General features: G+C 39.6%; 1 protein-coding gene across 5 annotated transcripts in view; it reads left to right on the top strand.

The window, feature by feature from the left end:
- Positions 1–18198, top strand: part of ACACA (acetyl-CoA carboxylase alpha) — a 337027-nt gene that overhangs the window by 249463 nt on the left and 69366 nt on the right. For all 5 annotated transcript variants that reach the window (XM_030808066.1, XM_030808070.1, XM_030808067.1 and 2 more), the window contains one exon: positions 12253–12522. In XM_030808066.1, the coding sequence (XP_030663926.1) occupies positions 12253–12522 (270 nt within the window). The remainder of the gene's footprint in view (positions 1–12252; positions 12523–18198) is intronic.

Here is an 18198-nt window from a genome sequence, read left to right as displayed (position 1 = left end):
AGCAAGACTCTGTCTCAAAAAAAAAAAAAAAAAAGAAAGAAAAAAGAAAATTGAATGCAATTTGATGGTCACCTCTACACACACTACCACTCAAGAACTGTGGTAGCTCTAAGCCTTCATTTTTTCCGATGGGCACTAGGTGTCAGGGTTTTTCCTTCTCAGCAGCTTAGCATTCACATGAGCCTCTTGAATTGCCTTGTTTGTTGAGGCAGATTCACTGGTGTCCTTCTTTTTTCAGTTGGTATAGTAGCCTTTACCTAGTGTTCCTACAGTAAGCAATTGCAATTTTAACTCTTTGGTTGAAGATCCTTTGAACCTTGCATTAGGGATCTGCTTTTTTTTTTTTTTTTAAGGAAGAGGATGATTGAAGAGGAAATAAAGTAGTGTAAATTAAAGTTTAAAGACTAGCTGACAGCCAGGAGCGGTGGCGCACGCCTGTAATCCCAACACTTTGGGAGACCAGGGTTGGCGGATCACTTGAGGCCAGGAGTTTGAGACCAGCCTGGCCAACATGGTGAAACCCTATCTCTAAAAAAAATATATATATATATATTAGCCAGGCGTGTTGGCAGGCGCCTGTAATCCCAGCTACTCAGGAGGCTGAGGCACAGGAATCTCTTGAGCCCAGGAGGCGGAGGATGCAGTGAGCCAAGATTGCACCACTGCACTCCAGCCTGGGCGACACAGTGAGACTCTGGCTGAAAAAAAAAAAAAAGACTAGCTGCCATCATGACTGGTATTTTGGTTTTAGTCTTGCTTTATGCTCTCAGGGGTGAAATGGTAGGGACAGTGGGGATTAGGGGTTCAGTTTTGGAACTGCTCAGCCCAACTAATACCCATATTTAATTATTGTTTTAATTGTTGGCAATGTACTGATATCCTATATCTCCCAAAGTATAGCGTCTCATTAATTTTTTTATTTTAAACATATAAAAAAATACAGAGTGATATGACAAATACCCCTGCCTCTACTGACCAGCTTAAACAAATCTTACCATTTTGACTGGGCTCCTCACTTACAAGTTACTATAATCCTTTGAATCTCTAATTTGAGTATCAAAAACACAATTTAGAAGTTGGTAGGGAAAGGAAGTTGGTAAGCTTATATAAGCCTAAAAGATTAGAAGAAATTAATTAGTAGATCCATTTTGACAGTTCTTAGGCTGGACCTCTTAACCCAAAGGACCTCTTATTTTAGAAAAACCACCATAACCCTCTGTCTTAATTCACTTGGTTGACATTTTCCATACTCTCAAAGGAATTGCTTGGGTTATCCTGGACTCAGATTCTAGTGGAAAGCATTATGTTCTAAAACTCTGCCTGTAGAGAGTGTGTATATGCTTACGGGTTTTGGTGGTGAGAAAAGGGTAGGCTAGGCCATTTCTCATGAACACAGGACCCAAATATTTAACATTAGATTTTTTAAATTGTTTTACTCAATTTAACCTCAAAATAGCTCCATGAATGTGATGCTAATTTGGATGTACTTTACTGTGCTTTTGTTTCATTCTTTTTAAAACAGTTTGCCTTTTCATGCCGTGTATAGAAATTGAGTCAGTGTTAGTCTTTTAGATATGTGTTAGAAAAGAGGCATATTTAAATTGTACTATGCTGAAGGTGAGTTCTGAAATAGACCTAAGCGAAGCGGATCTGTAAAACAGGACCATGGTCTATGCATTGATTGTTCAACTTATAAAAAGGGTCTTTGCCATTAATCTGTCCCTAAAGATAGGAGAATGTTTATAAGTGCTTTGGGATCCTCAGCAGAAAAGGGTCAAATACATATGATTATGTATAATTATGATTATCCATAAATGATTATGATTATACATAAATATTCATGATTTGTGCTTGCCTTATTTTTCGTCAAGGCTTTGAAAAATCAATTTTGAATCCTTGAGATTAAGTATAGAGAAAGATATATTATGGCATATATGGTAAGATAGTTTTATGTTAATTCTGTGTTTTTGTTCTTTTATTCCCATTCTAAGTAAGTATATTTGGCTGCAAGTCTTTGTCTAAAATGATCTTCCAAACCAAATTTGGATCCCTCATTAGAAAAATATGGAGGCTAATTTTGAAAAATAAGTCTTCCTACCATGGAATTACTTCTAATGAATTTCTGACACTGTTCTTTTGGGATGTATATACTTTTCTCAGAATTTCTTCTGAATGACTATTATTGGTGTTGGAGATTTCTCATCAGGTTGAGTAGTTTTTACTCATTTTTGATAGCAAAATGAGGCTCAATAACCTTGATTGACTGAAAATCCTAATGCATCCACTGGCCCACTAAAGTAGCACTTGTGGAGGGCTCCTCAGTTTCTTTCAAAAATAAGTCTAGAGATAGCCTTCAAACAAAAGAATGTACTTGCCAGCATATTTATACCTGTCTTAAGTTGTAAGATTTTACTGAAAAAGAATGTGACATAGTACCCTATGTCAAGAAACTTTACAGCTCCAACCAGAGGCAATAATGAACATCAGGACAGCAACAGATGACACCAGAGAATGAGGTGTAGCGTGGAGCACCAGAGTTCAGCACTCATTCGTATGATTAATGGACAAGGCTTCTGGGACTATAGTAGGCCAACTTGGTTAATTTCCATACCAACCAATTAATCCTGGGCCCCATTTCTCAAATACCACTGGCTTCTATGTGCTCCACTGCATGTTTTTTTAAAAAATAATTCCTATGCTTATTAAATTACTGTGTGTACATGTGTAAAATTACTGTGATTTCATGTATATAAATGTTACAGGGAGAAATAATTCCCCTGTTCAAAATTATTATTTCTAATCTTTGATAACATTTTCAAAGAATTACCTCTGGGATGAAAATTTTTTGCTCTAAAAGTTATATTTTTCTTACCCTTTTATCGCTGTTTAGAGAGGTTGAGGTGAGTTTGTTCAGCCATTTTTGAATTAAGCCATAAGACTTAAAATACAATATTTGACTTAATTTGTGCCATTTGGAAAAGCCATGCTGAAAAGTATGTCAATGCCTTTCCATATTGTGTTATTTGTCAGATATCAATGTTTTATTGTTTAGTGTTCTGTGATCACATGAAAGAGCCCAAAATAATTTTCTTAAGAGCTGAAAAACTCTTTTTTTCATGCTTGGATACAAGATACAAAAGGGGGAAAGAGGTAACATTTTGTTATATATCTGAAAAGGGACTCAAGTTCAGATTCCTGCTCTCTGGGTCTTAGTTTTCTCATCTTTATGATGCAGATGATGCCCAAGTCTGGGTTAGCACTAACATGCCTGGATTCTTTGTATTGCTGCTCAAGGACCTTGCAGTAAGGTAGTCATCTTCCTGGCATTAGCAGAATTAGAACAATAGCTTTTACAGACTCTTCCAAAAAAAACTCAAGATCATTTTAGCATGAATATAACAAGGCTTTTAGCATGAATGTAACAAATACAGCTTCAACATCTCAGCCACAGCCTAACCTGTATTTAAATCTGTGTGTAAAGGTATTGTTACAGCTCAAGTCAAAGTGTGGAGATATGAGAAAGGCAACTGTGGCAAAGATATTCCCTTTCTGCTTCCCACAGCATAGCTAGAGTTGATGGATATGTCTTTCACCCTTAAAAAACAAAATGCCGGCATGTTTTGCCCCTTAGCTTTTCCTGCAGATTTCTTTGTTGAGCTTAATATTGTTGTTTTATTTTGTAGTAAAAACAGCAGCTTTGGGAAGTGCCTGTGTGCGCCTGCACATTCTGTTCACACTGATAGTACAATTAATGTTGATGTCAATTTTGGTGTTAATTTTGGGTCATGATTAGTGTTGACACTTTGTGTCAGACTAATGGCATTTATGGGCACCATCAGAATAAATGTTAATATTATCATGTTTTCATTATCTGTTATAGTAACATTAAACCAAGGTACTTTCAGGAGAAAAAATACATATATGGATAGATAGATAATGCCTTTCTGTATCGCTGGTGTTACTCAGCGAGAAAATGACATCTCAGGGCAGAATCCTAATCACTGTTTGGAGCATCAGAAATAATGATCACCTCTGATCGGAGGTTGTGAATAATTCATTTGGTTTGATTTTCACGTCCTGTCCAGTGATACTTTTCAAACCAAATGTGTTTCTACAGGAAAATAATGGTCCCACTTCTTATGGAAATACTGTGGCACAAATCATTTTACCCACATAAAAACAGTTAAATAAGACTGTTCTCTTCTGCTTGCTTTCTCCTTCCCATCCCTTCCTCCCTCACTTGAGCGTGTTCATTCCAGAATCAGAATGTAGCCAAAGAAATATGTTCTGCCTTAGAACTTGTACAAGGGAAACAAATATTTATTTCTGCTTGTCCTTAGCTTATTCACTGTAGCTCTTTTCATCCTCTTCCCTTTTTCACTTTAAGATAATTAGCTTAGGTTGATAACCCTAAACCTAATAAACCTGCTCATTGGAATGTTCTGTTATGAAAAATAATCTGAAATTAAATATTTTAAAACTTATTCATGGCTATAGTAATGAAAAAATAATTTGTAGTAAGTACCTAGGACCACTTGGTTAGTCAGTGCATGAGAGAGGCAGTGATCAGAGAAGATGACGCTGGCACTGCCCGTTTGAGTCTAAAACTCATTAGACCATAAACCCGCCCACTTACATGCAGGCTACAGGGTACCTTTTTGTTAATTTCTTAGCTCTTCCATCTTCCTTCAGCTCTTAGTCCTGGCATGTCATTTTCACTGGGTTTCACCTGGATAAAAATGTTGGAGAGAAAGAGAAGACCCCCAAAAAGAGGGATTCAATGATGGGGTCTCCTTTAGTCATTATTCTTCAGTTAACATACACGGCAGATTGGGCTTAGGTGAAATCAATGAATGTCACATTGCTAATCACATTGTCCCACTGTGTATACTTTTATAGTAATTGTAGAATTTTTGATATGAAATCTCCATTATGTATATAATATAGATAGACCCATCTATAGAAAGTAATTTGACTGAAAAACTTACAGTGTACTAATTAGAGAGTGAAATATGACTCTCTTCCAAAGCAATGACCTAATCCTTTGAGATGAAGCTATTCTTAGATAGAATATTTTGAACCATTTCTCCTGAATGTTGTAACACTTTTTTTTTTTCCTAAATCTAACAAGGGCAGGGGGAAGCATTTTTCAACCTAGTTTGCATCATCAGACAGAAAGTATTTTGCATTCAGAAACCATTTCCAGTATCAAATTCAATTTTATCAAGTGATTAGTTGAGTTTGGTAGAGAATAATTTAAAAACACAAGGCTGGAAATGGCTATGGTGCTTCTACACTGGAGGAGAGCAGTTGCTATTCTCAAGTTGCAAGCTTCCTCTCAGTGACTGTGCATCACAACTGGATTATTGTGTTGTATGTCTTTGCAGCTGTTACAGACCTGCATCTGTTGACACCGTGTGTTCCTACCCAGGACTGGTAGAAGAAATAGGGGAGTGGGTGAATGAGTACCTTCCCTGCCTATCAGTGCAAACGTCCTCTTTTGTACATATGTTTGTAAAGTTCTTTAGCCCTCTTCAGGATGAAAGGTTCTGTATAAATATAAGCTTTCGATTTTAGTACATGTTTGTAATACATGTGGTACAGTCCTAAATATGTATTTAGCTGATAGGCACTGTTCTTGTGTATTGTACAAATATTGACTTTAAAAATATAAATATGTATTTAACCATCAGACCAGAAAAACACTGAAGCAGTTACTTCTGAGGTAGAGACATTAATATTGTATAAACCTATATATACATATGTTTACACTCTACCACATCATTGTAGAGCATTTCTTTTTAGAAAATGAAATGATAACCCAACAAACTAACATAGTTCTTGATATTTCTTTCTCTTTAAAGTGAGTCTTGATTTTTAATTTTCATACATTTATCTCTTTCAAATTTTATATAAATAAGATCTGTTGTAGTATGACTAAAATCTAGAATTAGTTCCTCTAAAATATGGGAAATCGATTAGGCTGGTGAGATTTTCCCCCCCTTAAATTTTTTTTTTTGTTATGGAAATGCTCAAACGTACACTAAAGTAGGCATAAATAATATAAACTCCCACGTACCTATCGCCCATTGAAGAAGTATTTGGTAGTTTTCTTTTCTTAGTTATTTTTTATTTTATAAAAAGTTAAAGTTATCAATGCAATATAAAATAAAAAAAATTGGAGAATGGAAAAAAAAATACAATTTCATCATCCCAATAATTATCACCTCATTTTGCTGTTTCTTATTTTTTTGTTTTTACCCCCCAAAGTGCTTTTCAATTGATGAAGTTGTCATTCATACTATGCACTTACTGTATACCAGGCACTATCCTAGGACTTAACATGTATTTAATCCTTACAACAAACTTATGCAGTGGATTTTTTATTACCGTTGTTTCACCAGTGAAGGAACTGAGGTACAGGGAGGTTGATAACTTACCTATGGATATATGGCTAGAAAGCTGAGTCTCAGTTCTGTCAAATTATCTTAGATTCAGATTCAGAGTCTCAGAATGTGGCTCCTGAGTCTGAACCCTTTTCAAATTTAGTATTACATCATGGGTATTTTAAAATGCTATTCATAGTCTTCATAGTCATCATCTTGTAAGGCTGTACAGAACACTAACAGTGATCTTACTATCCAATTTACTTCCCTCCAAAATAATTTTAGATTTTCAGGAAAGTTACAAAGATAGTATTAGAGAGTTCTGGTATACCCTTTCCCAGCTTCTCTTAATGTTAAAACACTTTATGTAACCATGATATAATTACCAAACTAAGAAATAAATATTGATACAATTGTATTAAATAAACCACAGACTTTTTTTTTTTTTTGCCAGTTTTTCTACTAATATCTTTTTAATTAAGGAACATACTGCCTTAATTTCTCTAGTAAAGAAAATACCATTTCTTGGCTGGGTGCGGTGGTTCATGCCTGTTATCCCAGCACTTTGGGAGGCCGAGGCAAGTGGATCACCTGAGGTCAGGGGTTCGAGACCAGCCTGGCCAACATGGTGAAATCCCGTCTCTACTAAAAATACAAAAATTAGGCAGGCGTGGTGTTATGTGCCTGTAATCCTAGCTACTTGGGAGGCTGAGGCAGGATAATCACTTGAACCTGAGAGGCGGAGGTTGCAGCAAGCCAAGATTGCGTCACTGCACTCCAACCTAGGCAGAGGTTGTAGCAAGCCAAGATCGCGCCACTGTACTCCAGCCTGGGCAATGGCCTGAGACTCCGTCTCAGATTAAAAAAAAAAAAAAAGAAAGAAAATACCATTTTTGTGTATGTGAACCTCCTTTTAAAAAATAAGCACTTTGGGAGGCCAAGGTGGGCGGATCACAAGGTCAGGAGTTCAAGACCAGCCTGGCCAACATGGTGAAACCCCATCTCTACCAAAAAAAAAAAAAACAAAAAACAAAAATTAGCCAGGCCTGGTGGCGTGCGCCTGTAATCCCAGCTACTCAGGAGACTGAGGCAGGAGAATTGCTTGAACTCGGGAGGCAGAGGTTGCAGTGACCCAAGATTGCGCCACTGCACTCCAGCCTGGGTGACTGAGCAAGACTCCATCTCAAAAAAAAAAAATAAGTAAACAATTCACATTAGCTGTAAGGACAGGTTACTTAATTCCTCTGTGCCTTAATTTCCTCATGGCAATAATTACAGCTACCTTTGAGTTAATAGTAACTACCATTTGAGGGGTTTTGTATGCCAGGCTCTGTACTAGTTTAATATGGTGTTGCTCGCAACAATACCTCCAGAAAGGTGCTGTCATCCCCATTTTATAATTGGAAAAGTGAAACTGTAAAAGGTTAAGTGTCCAAGGTTATACAGCTAGCATAAAACTGAGATTTGAACCAAGACAGCTTGACTTTGCAGCTTAAGCTACTATCAGTAGTTGTCAACTTTTAGAACAGTACAGCAGATAGTAAATGTTCAATTAATGGTAGTTATTATGATAGCTATTGTTATTTTTAAAATAAAATAGTTTAAGAATATTCAGGACTCTTATTCTATGATTCCTAAAATATAAGTGGCAATGTTCTAAGCCCTTGGTGTTAACTATTTTTCAAGTATTATTTTTAAAAGTGAGGCAGGGTGCAGTGGCTCACACCTGTAATCCCAGCATTTTGGGAGGCCGAGACAGGAGGATCACTTGAGTCCAGGAGTTCAAGACCAGCCTGGGCAAGATGGTGAGACCCCATCTGTACAAAAAATAAAAAAAAATTAGCTGGGCATGGTGGTAACACACACGCCTGTGGTCCCAGCTACCTGACTGGGAGAATCACTTAAGCCCAGGAGGCCGAGGCCGCAGTGAGCTGTATTTGCACCACCACACTCCAGCCTAGGTGACATAGCAAGACCCTGTCTTAAAAAAAAATTACATTGAAAAAATAAAAAGACTCTGGAACTAGCAAGCATTTATTACTCTCAGACTATGTTTAGTGTTCCTGGGAAGCACTACAGGAGATGCTATAATGGTTCAAGATGGTAAGCCAAAAGCAATCCTAGGCAGCATATAATTAGTTATCAGAAGAATTCTTAGGCTGGGCAAGGTGGCTCACACCTGTAATCCCAGTAATTTGGGAGGCCTAAGCAGGAGAATGGCTTGAGGCCAGGAGTTTGAGACCAGCCTGGGCAACATGGTAAAATCCTATCTCTACAAAAAAATGCAAAAATTGGCCGAGTGTGGTGGCACATGCCTGTAGTCCCAGTTATTTGGGAGGCTGAGATGGGAGGATTGCCTTGAGCCCAGGAGTTGGAGGTTGCAGTGAGCCAAGATTGTGCCACTACACTCCAGCCTGGGTGACAGAGCGAGACTCTGTCTCAAAAAAAAAAAAATTTTTTTTTCTAAGACCTACAGAGGTCTTAGTAGGAGATCAGAAAAGAGAGAAATTACTTTAGGCTGGGAGAAGCTTTACTGAGGAAATGGAATTTGGATGAACCTTTTGGAATGGATAAGATTTGGACAGAGTGAGAGGAGAGGAGAGAGAAAGACAGTTTTTTACATAGAAGTTAATATAGTAGATTTCTGCTTCTAATAGTGTGTTTATCAAACCCATGGGTATTATTTTCTTAATTTCGCATGTGGGGACATTGAAGCTCAGTAAAATTAAATAATTTTCTTAAGATCACACAGTTAGTTAATATAAGTGATAGTGCCTGGATTTGGATCTAAGTTTGTTGGACTCCAAAGCCCATGTTCACCTTTATATGCCATATCCTTTGATTAGCAGTGATATCTAAATTTTAATGTAAATTGGATAATAGATGCTTTCTTAGATGTTTGTCCATCATGCTACCTCAAAACTGAATGTCTTTCAATCAGGAATTTTGCTGCACTGAGACTGGGATAACACTCTCCATTCTGTAATGGTACTTTTTAAGACGGGGGGTGGGGGGGCGGAGGCGGTCGATGAGCAACATACTTTGGAAAGACATTGATAAAGAATAGTGTGTTCTTGGTGCTGCTGTGTTGACACCTAATTAGAAGTCAATATTGCAAGCATAATGACCTAGCCAATTGCTGAACTCACTGCCCAAGTGACACAGTTAGTGTCCCCAGGTAGTAATGAAAGGTAAGAGTATTATTTGCCTGCCCAGTGCCACATGGTCACAATGTTTACATTAGCACACAAATGCTGAAGTAGATTCTTCAGGGCTTGTATCTAAGCTGCTTCTGGCCTATGTGGCTAAGGTTAATGTATCATAAAATTTGGTGTAAAACCCAATCTTTCTAACTACAAGTGCATTTAGAGGAAAATTGACAGAAAATAGCTTTTCATTCCTGAAAAACAAAAGGTTTGGGGTTAGAGGGGCATGTGCGAAGGCAGATAAAGCATTTCTCCTCATGCAGGAATTATATTAACTAGTTTCTTAGAAACCACAACCAAAATTATCCTGATATTTGAGTGTTCACTGTGCTATTTTTTGAATGATCTATTTTTCCTTCCTTTCTCTGTCTTTAATGAGTAGATAGAGAAATACCTTATCTTAGAAAGTGATTGGATTTTTTTTCTGTGTATTATATCCATTTTGACTTGTATTTGGCCAATGGTATGATATATTAAATAGCTTATATTTATCTGTGGGTGTTTCATATATATATTTCCTAATGCTGAGAATCACAAATAGCTGTGTAGAATGCTTCACCCAGCCTGATTACAGTGGATGTGCAATTGGATTGAGGAATGTGTACTCAGAGCTTATGATCACTGGCCCGGTTGAGTCTGGGTGATGCGTGTGGCTTTCCAGGGATGCTGCTATTTACATCTGTTAATGGCCCTTCTTGATAGCCAGCTCCCCAATGAGGTGATATGCAGCAGCCTGGGGATGAGGGACCAAGGCTGCAGATGTGGCTGGGCTCCATTAGGCAGGACCAGGGATGCTCATCTGGTAGGTAGGCTTTGTGTTTGGTGGCGAGTGGTGGGGGCAAGGAGGGGGGTGAGAGACAGGAAGAAAGGGTGAAAAAAAGAATGGAAAACATTACTTATCCAGGTATAGGGGAAGCAGACAGGCAGACATGAAAAACTACAGCTGTAACTAGAGTATGAGTGAATAGCATAGAAAAGAAATGGAACTAGCAAATATACAAGTAGAAGGATTGACTAGTTCTCATATAGAAGGGGATTAAAACAGGAGAGGGCTATGAGAGTTTGGGAAGAGACATGTCAGCTCTGCCTTTTAAGTCGATATCATTTATTTGTGTAGCTGGCCGGATGCTGCTGAACAGAGAGCAGAGATTTACATATAGTGCAGCAAGAGATTAGTTCTTTCCATCCTTTGGTTTTTCTGGTGCTAGGAGAAAGCAAGAGATGCTCATAAGGATGCAATGTTGAGCATTGGTAAATTCTAGCAGAAATGGAACATACCTGAAACAAATCAGTAAAGAGTGTTTCTGTTATTCCTATCAAATGCTAGAGGACAGTACAAGGAGCCTGGATCATGAAAGGTGTACAGTCCGTGAGAAGTGATTCTTTTTCTGCTTCCTTGTGTGTTAAAGATTTCTTGGAACAATTGTGACAAAAGATGGAAATAGTGTCTGTGATAGTCCATTTGTGTTGCTATAAAGGAATACCTGAGGCTGGATAATTCATAAAGAAAAAATGTTTATTTTTGGCTCATGGTTCTGCAGGCTCTATAAGCATGGCAACTGCATCTGTTGGGCTTCTGCTAAGGGTCTCAGGAAGCTTATGATCTTGGAGGAAGGTGAAGGGGGACCCAGCACATTACATGGTGAGAGAGGGAGCAAGAGAGAGGTGAGAGGGAGCAAGAGAGAGGTGGGGGGCAAGGTGCCACACTCTTTTTTTTTTTTTTTTTTTTTTTTTTTTTAGCACCGTGACATTCTTGAGTTAATTTAAGCCACACCTGGGTGAGAGGGCCCTGCACCTAGAAGAAGGTGTTGGGCCTCTTGGTGGTGAAGTATGGCTTATGCTAACCATGCAGGACCCCTTGGGGCAATGGGAACTTGATCTCGGAGTCATGGAACTGTTTGACCGCCAGCTGGCAGCACTTGCTGGCCACAGTCTCCACCTTCATGATCTGGGTGGAGTGGGCCTGTGTGTGATGCCAGGTGCCCATGTCTCACTAGCAATGGATGACAGCACCCCATGGTGGTCAAGTCCTGATATCCATGGGCAGGCAGCAACCCACCACCTTGTACTCTTGTAGTGTGCCCAAGGCATTCATAGCACTCTCTTTGTGCTTGCCTTCACCCACAAAAGGCCACACTCTTTCAAACAACCAGATCTAGCATGAACTCAGATCAGAGGGGAGCACCAAGCCATTCATGAGGGATCCACCCCATGACCCAAACACCCCACACCAGGCCCCACCTCTAATGTTAGGGATCATATATCAACATGAGATTTAGAGAGGACAGACATCCAAACCATATCAGTGTCTTAGTATATACGGCAGTGAAATGAGAAATCTAGATTTAATCAACAGTGCCATGGCATTCTTCCACATGTATCCTGAGTGCATTTAAATTTTGGCTTTTCTCTCTTCTTTGAGCAGGCCCAAAGAAGGAATTGAGACAGTTTTGAAATACACAGTAGACCAGCTGTTCTCAGCATGATCTAGCAGTATACTAGAATGTCTTTTGTAGTTTCCCACAGGGAGTTTGGCTCTTTAGCAATGTGTATCTTTACATAATGGCTGTGCCTAGGTATACTCTGATACCTTCAAGGAACCTGAAAAAAATTCTGCCTGTAAGAAACTTCTGTTCATTCATTTGTTTATGCCTTTCCAGATTGGCATGGTAGCTTGGAAAATGACCTTTAAAAGTCCTGAATATCCAGAAGGCCGAGATATCATTGTTATTGGCAATGACATCACATACCGAATTGGGTCCTTTGGGCCTCAAGAGGATTTGTTATTTCTCAGAGCTTCTGAACTTGCTAGGGCAGAAGGTATTCCACGCATCTATGTATCAGCCAACAGTGGAGCAAGAATCGGACTGGCAGAAGAAATTCGTCATATGTTTCATGTGGCCTGGATAGATCCTGAGGATCCTTACAAGGTACACACTAAGAACATGTAATACTTCAAGGTGCTATGTGGTTATGCTACATGTGTGGAGAGGTGGGGGAAGGGTAGAGGTTTAAGTTCAAAAATCACCACTTGTGGTAAAAATTAAATATAAACAAAATTATGAAAATTCCTTAAGACACCATATTAGAGACAAATTATTTCTCAATATGTTCACTTGGTTTTTCTTCCATCTATAAAACGGGTTGCTGTTTCTTTGGTTGAGCATGAGATGAAATAGTAGGTATGCATTTAGTGTGACATGCTAAATCAAAAATAGGTATCTTTAAACTATTTCATTGTGGCTTCCAGGACTTATGGTCAATCATCAACAAAATCCCTTACCTCCTCATCTTCTGCTCCAGCCTCCTTGTTCACCTTGAGATCTGTCTCTCCTCTAAAGATATTGCTTCCCCTGTAGCCCTCTGAAGTATTGACTGATTTCTGTCTTTCTTTTGTACCACTGAGCCTGGAAGGGGAATATTGTCCTCCTTGATCCTCATTGCTGCTTCCAGACACCTCTCGCTTCTCTCTGAAAAAATCCCGTCTTTGAATCTCATGTCATCAGACTGTGCCATACCCTCACTGCTCCTTGTGTTTCCTGATCCTTTGGTCACTCCCTCTCATTCTTTGCATCTTTTAATTCCTGGCACATTGTCACTCTGTCCATTACTACTAGTCATGTGGTAATTCTTGGTGATTGCTATATCCACATAGATGATCCTTCCCATAATCTGGCCTCTTGGATCCTTGACTTCTTTTCTTCTAGTGGTTCTATCCTATACCCTAGCTCAGCCTCTCATTCCCCATAATCTCAATTTCAAGTATCTCTTTCTTTGCTACCCCCTCCATCCTCTCTTTCCAGCTCCCTCTCTCTAGTCCAGCAATCCTTTGAAATCATCAGTACCATTGAGTTGAACTCACCTGTTTATCCTCCCACCTTTCTTCTGTTCTTCACTCCCTCCTTATACCTCATTTCATTCCTATCTGGCCTAAACTCCAAGGTCAGTCCTTGATTAATCATTATAATCACCATCTTTTCTGCACCTTCAACTTTCTCTCTGAACTTGCTTCAACTTGCTTCTCTCTTCACTCTGCTTACTCTGTGCTTTTACAGAGTGTTTAAATCCAACTCTTTCCATTCTGCTCCCATGCCTGCACCTGCCCAGCTGAACTTTGATGGAGAAAAAAACAGTTCTGTTGACTGATCTTACTTTAAATTCAAGCTTAGCAACCTCCTGGATGACGGTTTCACATCTCTCCCCTCAAACCTCTAACACCCACTTCCCTCTCCCCACTCTTAGCTGATATCATCAGACCTTGCTTCCCAATTTTCAAGAAAAGAGAAACAATGAGAAGAGAGCTTCTACAAGCTCCCATGTCCTGCATCTGTTGTGCCCTTACTCTTCACCTTTTCTTCTACACTTTGAACAGTTCCTATTTCTGTCTAAAGCCAATCCCTCCTCTTGTACACTTGATCTCCTTTCTTGCTAACTTAAGTGTATGATCAACACTTCTTCCTGCTCTTTTGTGCATCAGCACTTTTTCCCTCTGTACTGTATCAGCCCTTTTAGCATACAAACACCCCTCCAGTCACTATCCCTCCCCTCCTTCCCTTTACAGGAAAATTTTTTTAAAGGAGTTGTTCTTGCTGTCTCCAGATGTTCTTCTCCCATTCCCTCTTGAACCCACTTCACTTGAGCTTGCACCCTTACCATTCCACTGAAGCTGCTTTTGTCAGGGTCACCAGTGATTCCATATTACTGAATTCTATGGTGAATTCTCAGTCCTCACCTTAGTTATTTGACAATAGCATTAGCATTTGACACAGTTGGTAATTCCTTCATCTTTGAAATACTTTCTTGTGTTGGCTTCCAAGAGCCCAAAGTCTCCTTATTATCTTCCTGCATTCCTGGCTCCTCTTTCTCAGTTTCCTTTGCTGCCTTTCACATCTTTAAATGTAAGAGTATTTCAGGAGATTATGGAAATATTCTATATTTTGATTGTGGTGGTGGCTACCTAAGTACATACATTTGTCATAACTCATCAAATTATAACACTTAAAACTGATGAATTTTATTGCATGTAAATTATATTTCAATACAGTTCATAGAAAAACTTTATTAAAATATGGGAATTGATCCAGTACAGGGGTTTTTCTGGGACTGATGAAAATATTCTGGAATTAGTGGTAATGGTTGCACAACATCTGAATATACTAAAATCTACTGAGCTATACGTTTCAAAATGGTGAATTTTGGCTGGATTCAGTAACCCAGCACTTTGGGAGGCTGACGTAGGCAGATCACTTGAGTACAGGAGTTCGAGATCAGCCTGGCTAGCATAGCGAAATACCATCTCTACTAAAATATAAAAAATTCGCTGGTCATGGTAGCACACGTCTGTAATCTCAGCTATTCGGGAGGTAGAGAGGCATGAGAATTGCTTGAATGCAGGAGGCGGAGGTTGCAGTGAGCCGGGATTGCGCCATTGCACGCAGCCTGGGTGACAGAGTAAGACTCAAAAAAAACTTTAAAAACCAAAATGTTGAATTTTATGTTATATTAATTTTATCTCTTTTGTTTTTTTAAGAGACAGGGTCTAGCTCTGTCACCCAGGCTGGAGTGCAGTGGCACATTCATAGCCTACTGCATCTGCCAACTCCTGGGCTCAAGTGATCCTCCCACCTCCACCTCTCAAGTAGCTGGGACTACAGGCGCACACCACTACACCCACCTAATTTTTTTATTTTTCATAAAGACAAGGTTTTGCTATGTTGCCCAGACTTGTCTCAAACTCCTGGCCTCAAGTGATGCTCCCACCTGGGCCTCCCCAAGTGCTGAGATTATAGGCATTAGCCACTGTGCCTGGCCAGTTTTTTTAATTATAAAAAAATGTGAATGGAGACATGTCAGGAGCACAGAGGCTGCAGCAGGACCAAGAAGTTCTGGGCTCCCCATTCTCAACCCCACTAGGACCCAATGCCCTCTCACCTGGTGGTTTGGCAAGACAGCCAATATAGAAAGTAGGGTAGAAGGAAAAAAGTGATTCAAGGGCTTGGTCCCTGGACTACTCCTCTTTTCCTATTCACCTTCCCGTGGTGATCTCATCCTGTTTTTTTGTTTTGTTTTGTTTTTTTGAGACAAGGTCTCACTCTGTTGCCCAGGCTGGAGTGCAGTGGTGCAGTTATGGCTCACTGCAACCTCTGCCTCCTGGGTTGAAGCAATTTTCCAGCCTCACCCTCCTGAGTAACTGAGACTACAGCCATGCACTAGCATGCCCGGCTAATTTTTTTGTTTTTTGTAGAGATGGGGTTTCCCCACGTTGCCCAGGCTGGTCTCGAATTCCTGAGCTCAAAGTGATCCGCTCATCTTGCATCTTGGCCTCCCAAAGTGCAGGAATTAGAGGTGTGAACCACCACACCCAGCCTCATCCAGTCTTTTAAAGCTTAAAGTTTCATATACAAGCTGATAGACTTCCAAATTTATATCTTACCCCTGAACATAAGATTCATATATCCAGACTCAACATCTCTACTTACATCTGCCTAAATGTCTGACTAAATTGTAGCTTCTAATCTTCCTTTAATGTGTTCTTCCCACTGTCTTCCGTCTCAACAGATGGTACCTCTATTGTTTCATTTGTTCAAGTAAAAGACCTTGGAGTTATTCTTGACTTCTGTCTTTCTTGCACACCCCACATTCACTTCCACACCCCATTCATCTATCTAAACAGTAAATCATGTTTACATCCCTACCTTAAAATATATCCAGAATCTGAGTACTTCTAACCAATTCCACTGCTACTTACTAGCAGTAGCAGTAGTCCAGTAGTCTAACTCTTCTTACCTGCATATTGCAGTACCCTCCTAATTGGTCTTCCTGCCTCTGGCCTTGCTCCCAGCCCCACCCAAGGTCTGTTCTCAACAGAATGTAGAATGAGGCCATGTGTGGTAGCTCATGCTCATGCCTGTAATCCCAGCACTTTGGGAGGCTGAGGCAGACGGATCAACTTGAGGTCAGGAGCTTGAGAACAGCCTGGCCAACATGGTGAAACCCTCTCTCTGCTAAAAATATAAAAATTAGCTGAGCATTGTGACGGATGCCTGTAATCCCAGCTACTTGGGATGCTGAGGTGGGAGAATTACTTTAGCCCAGGAGGCAGAGGTTGCAGTGAGTCAAGATCGCACCACTGCACTCCTGCCTGGGTGACAGAAGGAGACTCTGCTCAAAAAAAAAAAAAAAAAGGTAGAATTATCTAGTTAAAACATAAATCAGATCACAAAATTTTTCTCTGCTTAAAACCCTTTAATAGCTTCCCAGTTCATTCAAGTAAAAGCCAAAGATCATATAGTTGCCTAGAAGGCCTTACATAGATTGGCTTTCCAGTACCACTCTGCCCTCATTTATTGCTACAGCCTCCCCCAACCATTCCACACATTGGCTCTACCCGACTCTGCTTTCTTAAACCTGCGAAGCACATCATGCCTCAGTGCATTTGTACTTGCTGTTCCTTCTACCTAGAATGCTTTTTCTTCAGATATCCTCATGTCTCATAGCCTCAGCTCCTTTAGGTCTTTACTCAAATGACACTTTTCAATGAGGCTTTCCTTGGCTATTTTTCCTAAAAGTTCAACTGTCTACCTTCTCTTTCATTTTGTTTTCCGTAAACATTATTCCCATTCACATTATACATTTTACTTATTTTGTGTATTTCCTGACTTTCCCAGTAGGAGGTATGTTTCATAAGGGTAGGAATTCTTGTCTATTTTTGTTAATTCCTGTTTTTCCAGTGCCTGGAATAACACCTTGTACATAATAGGCACTCAGTAAATGTGTACTGACTGACATACTAATGACACTCAGTGCTATCAGGCATTCTCGACACAAATCATGCAAGACCAATTGCAGATTTATGTCTTTTCCATGTTGTGCTCACTGTGGGACATACATTTATTGAATTAAATGGTGGGCATAATTTCTCATAGTATTTAAAATGCTTCCCTGTGTTTACTTATTTTTTTGACTGAGTGACTAATTCACTTAAGTTAAACACATATACCGTGTAACTCTACTTTGTATGTGGCTGTGTGTATAGATACATATAAATCAATTATGAAATGTTGATATAATTGTTTAAATGTAAATGGGCATTAGGAGTTGTTTATTGAAAAAACAAAAGATGAGTTCAGTGTTCACTATTAGCACTGTATAGACTTCTGATTTTAATATCGAATCTCCTAGATTTGCGGTTCTCTGTTATCTCTTGCTTATATTTATTTGATGATCCTGTGGATTTGAGAGAGTAAAAAATAGTAATTCACACAATTCTTTAATAACATGTTGATATCTTTAATAGAGATGTCACCAAAGATCAGAAAATGACCCTTTAACCCTGTTGAAAATGAAATGAGGCCAGGAGCAGTGGCTCACGCCTTTAATCCCAGCACTTTGGGAGGCCGAGGCGGGCGAATCGTGAGGTCAGGAGATTGAGACCATCCTGGCTAACACGGTGAAACCCTGTCTCTACTAAAAATACAAAAAATTAGCCAGGCGAGGTGGTGGGTGCCTGTAGTCCCAGCTACTTGGGAGGCTGAGGCAGGAGAATGGCGTGAACCCGGGAGGCGGAACTTGCAGTGAGCCGAGATCGCGCCACTGCACTCCAGTCT

This window comes from Nomascus leucogenys, unplaced genomic scaffold, assembly GCF_006542625.1.
Source record: "Nomascus leucogenys isolate Asia unplaced genomic scaffold, Asia_NLE_v1 Super-Scaffold_258, whole genome shotgun sequence".
In the NCBI taxonomy this organism is placed as follows: Eukaryota; Metazoa; Chordata; class Mammalia; order Primates; family Hylobatidae; genus Nomascus; species Nomascus leucogenys.
The sequence above is the reverse complement of the archived record's forward strand: the minus strand, read 5'-3'. Positions and strand labels throughout refer to the sequence as shown.